General features: G+C 41.1%; 1 protein-coding gene across 1 annotated transcript; it reads left to right on the forward strand.

Moving 5' to 3' along the window:
- Positions 1–3,897: 3,897 nt before the first annotated feature.
- Positions 3,898–5,571, forward strand: TMEM174 (transmembrane protein 174). The gene is made up of 2 exons (XM_009081889.1): positions 3,898–4,529; positions 5,469–5,571. The coding sequence occupies exons 1-2, from the start codon at positions 3,898–3,900 to the stop codon at positions 5,569–5,571; spliced, it is 735 nt and encodes a 244-aa protein (XP_009080137.1).
- Positions 5,572–6,960: the final 1,389 nt, after the last annotated feature.

The raw sequence follows: 6,960 nt of genomic DNA on the forward strand, positions 1-6,960 counted from the left end.
TAACCTGCTCAGCACTGGGGGAGTTAACACATCCAGTATAACAGTATTTGCCTACTGTATTGTTGAAATCTGTTGCAACAAGGTCAGAAAATGTGAGTAGAAGGCTGGCAGATCTGCCTTCACCACTGAAGGCTACTGCTGGGCAAACAGCATTAGAGGGAGGAATTTTTGATGTGGGGAGTAGGAGTGAAATGTCTGTATTAGAAAGGAAGCAACACCTTGTAAAACTATAAAAGTAGCTTAAAATAATACAGAATAGCATTTTTATTGAGGAAGTTAGATACTTTACTGTCACACTAATGGTGCTATAACCCTCTTTCTGCCCTAAGGTTAGCTTAAGTGCTTGACATACAAATGCTAGGGAGCAAATCAAGTTGGTTACTGATTCACACTTATTTAAACAGGCGAAGTGGGAGGTAAGGATTGCTTATCCTCTCTAACTGAAGTTAAGGTCTCTTTGCCTTGCTGCCTGCACCGACCTTGCTCTGCTTCTAACTGCAACACTACAATCCTTTGAATGTGAGAAGGGTTAAAAAATATAATATAGGAGAAATCTTTCCTCCTGCATCATGAGCAGCTAAAAAAATAAAAATTAACAGCTAACTCATCTGAAAAACGTTTTTTGCACAGATCTTTGCAATGTTGTTATGTTTTTAGAATAGCAGCACTCACTGGATTGCAGCCACCCCATCCTTGCTCTCTGTGGCTTGTGGTGCTGTATCCGTCTAACCCTTTTCCATCCTGTATCTTCAGAATCCATGACTCATTTGACATTTCTGTGTGCAGGCAAACTCTTTTTTTTTTTCCCAATGCCTCCACATTTCTGCAGGCAACATGCCTGCCTTCATCTAGATGAGTGCTCCTCCATCACACATGTATGCATCTGAATAATTAGGTATGGAAATACCTTTAATTTGGTGTGCCTGCTGACAAAACAACATTCCCTGGAGCATATAGAACCACCTTGCAGTTAGATGCAGTTGTGGGCAATTGGCTGAACTTGCTCCTCACAACTTATTTGTGCTTTGAAGCTGGCAGTGCAGTAGTTCAGGGCCTTGGGGTGCTAGGCCCACTCATGGTGGCTCTTCAGGTACTGCTCTTACACATGTAATTCATGTTTTCCACTAAAAATACCACATGCAGTTGCCTTTCTCAAGGAAAAAGTCTCAGTCAAATCATTGGCTCCTTAGTCTCCGTACAATTGAATGTTTCATTATGGAGGGATAATTTGTACCTACTCATTTCAAAGTCAATCAGTGTGCAATAGTACATTATGCAGCTTCTTTTGCATGTTCCTTGACTAAATCCCTGCCTGTATTACAGGTGTGTAAGAAAATAAAACCTCACTACAACAGGCTCATAGTGTGAACAACAATATAAAAGATACAGAAGGAGAGGAGTAAAGGATTAAGTGAAGGCTTTTCAGTGTTTACTAGGATGACTCTTGAAGTAGGTTAAAGAACTGAGGAGGTGCAGAGAATTACAGAAAACCTGCTTCCAGCAGCAGGTACTGCAGGGGAAGTCTGCATTGGTGATACAAAATTATGCAGAGGAACAGAAAGCAACACAGTTCTGGTGTTCTGTGGTAAGGTCTGAAGCAGATGGTAACGAAACTGTAGTGAGATCTGGAAACAGCAGTCAGTCCAAAAAACCTCACTCTGACCAATTTCCTAGGTTTCACTAAACGAGGAGTTTTGCTTAGGAATTATTCCTGGTAGAAGGGGATACATTTAGTAAATTAGCATCTTTGACTGAGTTCCCAGAACATACATTTCCTTGGCAAAGAAAAGTACTGGCCTTAAAAGAAATCAGTGTGATCTAGTAATCTCTTAAGACCTTGACAGCTGCCTGAATGCAGCATTACCACTGTCTGGGGAAAGAATCAGAGAAATATGGGAAGGCTTAGAGGAAACTATATCTTACAGTCTACAGGGAAAGGTGTAATTTTAATGTAGGTCCCACTGCACCAAACAGAAAGTGTTTTCCATCCCATTTTCAAAGTTCAAGCAGAAAGTAGCCTTGGAAAATAAAAAAACCCCATAAACACAGCTGTATTCTCCAGCTCTACGGAGTGAAAGCTCGACAATCATGAAGTCATGCCCTAGACCAGAGGCAAAGAGCCTCAGCCATGGAATGATGCAACTCCAGCTTGGAAAATTCTGACTCCAGGCAGCATCTAAGGACCATTGCATAGGATTGAGGAAGTGCTCTAACACAATCCCATTGCAAATAGCAATGAATAAGAGGAGAAAGGTAACACTACATCTGTATATTATAATATAGTGCTGCTTTAAAAAGGATGTTGAAAAGCCTGGAAGATTCACCAGTGGAAAGAATGATTCATGCTATGGAAAAACCTGACTTGCAAAGAGCAGTAACAGAAGTTCATTCCATTAAGTTTAACAAATACAAGGTTAAAGGTGACAGATTTTGTCTGTAATTACCAATACCAGGACAGCTTATCTAGTATTTCAGCACTTACTAATTTAGTTGTCATCATACAAAACCATTGCATTGCAAGCCTGAATTTGCTCAAGAGGTGCAGAGAGTCCTGGCTAGACTTGGTGCTGTGGGAAAGGTTGATTTTGAGTGGATTTGTCAGAAAATTTGTTGGCACCCTGAGTAATAGAAGAGACATAATACTCACTTCGGAAACTTCACAGCTGTTTTTTCAAGGAAACCAGCACTAGTATTCCTCAAGGTCTATCTACTAAGAAATGAGAAAGACACATCTGCAGTTGCATCCAGCATCAGTTCTGAAGGTGCTAAATATGGTGAGCAGCCTCTTTCAGAGGAGAGCAGTTCTCACACTGTGTGATATGAATGCACAGTGGACTAAAGGCACCTTTAGTCTACTTTGAAGAAACAGTCTGAAAGGTGAATTTTCTAGTTCTAGAGCTATTTTTATGTTATAGATCTCAAGAAAATCTTGCTTCCCCAGAGCTGCTGGTAGCTGGAAATAGCATTATACATTCTACTACCTGAGTAGTAATCAGTGTGCTGTGTGTAGTTCCCTGCCATGTTAGTCAAAAAAGATTGATTTTTTTCAGATTTTTCCTCCTTAAGGAATTATAGAGATGTTCTACCAGAACACTCCAACAGGAATTACTTGAGTCTGAAACTGTTAGGAAACAGAAGGATTTCAAAATCAGGGCAATTATACTACCTTCCAAGCCAGCCAAACTGGAAAGCTTTGCCTGTCTTGAAATAACGCTTCGTCCACAATCAGCAGCTCTCCCAGGCAGTTCATCATGCACCACCCTGTTGCACTTACCCTCTCATCCACCCAGTGGTTACCCCAGCAAAATATTAGAAAGCCTGCTTTGGTATTTTTTTAAACCATGGAAGCTCTGGATTGCAGAATGAGCTGCAACAGAGGTTCAGGCATGGCTGTAAATGTCATGCTTCAGAGCACTGCAAAGCATTCCAAGCAATAGCTATGCATCCTGCAGAAAATGGAGCTGGAAGTGGAGAGCTAGAGTTCCTGCACGGCTGTTGACTAAATGTGTGCAGTCCATATGCTGGATGCATCAGCTAGCTAGAGCCTAACAATAGCTGCAACTTCCTTTTTCTCCCACCCACCATGGGCATGGTAAGGAAGTATCATGTGTGCTAAATTAAAGAAGAGGATACACAAAGAGATAAGCAGCCATGCAAGGTTTAAACCAATTCGGAAGTGATGGTGGTAATTCCAGAAATCTTTAGTGATGGCTTCAGGCTTCACTTCCCAGACCTTTATTCTTCTAAGCAAAGTTTATTCTTTCACATGATGGACTCTGTTAACCATACACACACAAAGTTCTTGTATAACTAACCTGAACCTTCGACTTTAAATGCTCTGCCAATTCCCTTACAAGCTCCCTTTCTCTTGAGGTAGAAGATACATTATACTCAGTAATGGAGCAAAACAACAACCATGTAGAAGATTTCTCTTTGAATGTCTTCTCTGTTACTCCTTGTCAGCCAAACAGATCTGATGCCCTGGTGTCAGATGGGGATAAAGCTGGCACCACCCTGCTTTTTTCAGGTGTGTTTTTGGGACTGGTGGGAATCACTTTCACCGTGATGGGGTGGATAAAATATGACGGCATTACTCACCTGGAGTGGACTCAGTTACTAGGCCCTATTCTGCTCTCTGTTGGGGTGACTTTTATTCTGATTGCTGTTTGTAAATTTAATATGCTTACATGCAAGCCCTGTAAAGAAAGAGAGGAAAATACATCAGACCTTGACCAGACTGCAAGCGGACAGTCCTTCGTCTTCACCGGCATTAACCAGCCTATAACTTTTCACGGCGCCACAGTGGTACAGTACATCCCTCCGCCGTACCCGTCCCAGGAAGGCATTGCTGTGAGTCCTGGCTACCTTCACCCAGTGCTCAGCTGCTGCGGTGCCGTTTCCTCCAGTGCCTCTCCGGTTTCCGCTTCAGGCTCTCCTCACTTCTGCCCTGCCTACCCACTGGATAACCCAGCTTTTACTGGAGATGAGAACTACGCTACTTACCCTGCAGAGAACACCAGGAATCAGAGGTACATCTTCTGAAATGCCTTAGTGTGTTTGGACACAAGTTTCTCAGTATTTTAAGTGCTATGTATGTAGATATTATCCTCCCTTGTGTTTTGGGGTTTTTTTTAATCTTCGTTAGGGATTCTTCTGGAGTAAAGACTAAGGAGACAAACTTTTCCTGGAAAGTGTTTTTATCCAATTTAAATTCACTTATAAATGTCTTTCAATTTTTAGTCTACTAAATCTCTTGTTATTTTTTAAGATATTGGTATATATACTCCTGTCCATGTAGGTTTTTTATGGTTATCTTACCATCTTTAGGTTATCATATGTACAGCTAGAGGCTTCCACTCAAAAACAATCACAACACTTGAGTCAGCACACAAACGGCGTTTCTGCAACCGTGCAAGAATCAGTCTGGTACCACATGCTCTCCCTTCTGATTATGCCTTGTCACAACACACTCTTCTCCCACTGCAGCTGCCTTCCAGCTCTTACTCTTTTCCTAGTTTTGAGGCTTAAACAAGATCATTGAAATTGCACAGCAATATGAAACTGCTTAAATAATACGCAAAATAAATGTATGTAGTTCTTTCTTCTAAGGAAAAGTATTCTAATTATAGGAATTACTTAGAATTATATCTTTCATAGAACACAAGTCACTTTTAATTCCTTTATCAAAGTCTGTATGAAAAACTGCTGACTGACCCAATTGTCCTCAGCAATATGGGTGACAGGCATAGGCAGGATGAAGACAAAGGTCACCTCCTGACACTTTTATACTTCATGAAAACAGCTGAATCACAGTAAAACTCTCTTAGCATTAAAAAGCACATAGCATTTTCTCAAGAAGCCAGGAAGTACTTTGCCCAGATAAGGCTGACAGGATGAAGCATTGAGGTTACATGCATGCTTCATTCTTGGTAAATTCTTTTTGCATCTGCTCCTCTTCCCCTTCTCAGGTCAGAGGACAGTTCTGATGAGCCAGAAGAATTGCCAGAAGACTATGCTTGTAATAACTTGTCACCTCCACGTTATGAGGAAATATACCCAATGTCTTCATAAAATCACCATGGATAACAGACAACAGTTCTAAGAGACACCAGCAAGAATCCCCAAGAATCTTTTCTTCAAACACCTGTGTAATAACAAGCATGAACAAGATCTTGTACCTATACCTAGTTCAGTATCACTGAAGATACTTAATTGATCCCTTCTTTTTCCCTGTCAAAATTCATTAGCCCTTTGCGATGCAGTTTAAGAGCAGAGCTATTAATTATTTAAGAGCAGAATTATTAATAGCAAAGCTATTAAATTCAAAGATCTAAATCCATATTAGGATTCCCCAACAAGAAGCTTGATTTTCAGACTTGCTGAAACTAGTGTGAACTGTGAATGCACAAGATGTTTGTGGAAGGTTGTGATTGCTCCTGGATATTCAGCATCATTAGAAATTTATTCCTGATATTGATATGTTCTTGATATATTTTCACTCTTGATTGCTTGGGAAACTTCAAAAATGCTCAAGTGTCTGATCCATGAAAGTATGAATTATGTCTTAATTCTGTCTGATTCTTTAGGGTAGCCTACTCATTAATAAGACCAGTCTACAGATTAGACTTCCTCAGCTTGGTTCACCTGTACAACCCAGTCCTATAAGCATTTTTGGAGCACCCTTCTTGAACAGAGCATCTCAGCAAGAGAAAACAAAAATAGTGACCTCTGCTTGCTTTTACACAAATCTCTAAGGGCTTTGACAATCATAGCTTCTCCCTCCTGCACCCTTACTCAGTGAGAAAGCTGTGATGGAACCCTTCCTGGGGTCCCTTCTTGTTTGAATGTGGGTCTTAGGCACTCAACTCAGACGGTAGGTTCCCCCAGAACATCCAGACAACTATGGGCTGCACTGAAGTTTCATACTCCAGCTCAGCTTTCAAGATCAACATGGTTCCAGGCATTGTATTCGCAAATAGATTTACAGATGCGTCTAACAAAGGATGAGGTTTGTAAACTCCGCAGTCTTGCAATCTAGAATGATGGTCCAAAAAAACTCTGCTTGGAAACTGTTTCAACCCCAGAGCAATGAGAGTGCTGTGAGTCCTTACATTTTAATTTTGTATTTCCACATTTATTTCATGTTCTGCTTTTGAGTGTGCCTTGAATCATAGAATCATCAAGGTTAGAGGAGACCTCCAAGACCAAGTCCAACCATTAACCTGCCACTCTGCTGTAACACCTAAACCATATCCTCCAGCACGAGATCCAGATGACTCTTAACCACTTCCAGGATTAGCAACTCCACTACCTCCCTGGGGAGTCTATTCCAGTGCCTGAACACCCTAACAGGGGAAAAAATTTTCTAATATCAATCTCCCCCATCTCAGGTTATGACCATTCCCTCTAGTCCTCTCACTGCAGCCATGGCAGAAGAGACCATCACTCACCTCTCCACAA

The sequence above is a fragment of the Acanthisitta chloris genome, unplaced genomic scaffold (genome assembly GCF_000695815.1).
Source record: "Acanthisitta chloris isolate BGI_N310 unplaced genomic scaffold, ASM69581v1 scaffold3669, whole genome shotgun sequence".
Taxonomy (NCBI): domain Eukaryota; kingdom Metazoa; phylum Chordata; class Aves; order Passeriformes; family Acanthisittidae; genus Acanthisitta; species Acanthisitta chloris.

What these genes read in the sequence shown, in the direction of transcription:
- TMEM174 (XM_009081889.1), top strand. Translation starts at nt 3,898, where the DNA reads ATGGAGCAAAACAACAACCATGTAGAAGATTTCTCTTTGAATGTCTTC. An exon ending in GAGAACACCAGGAATCAGAG is followed by an intron (nt 4,530 to 5,468) that starts GTACATCTTCTG and finishes TCCCCTTCTCAG; the next exon opens with GTCAGAGGACAGTTCTGATG.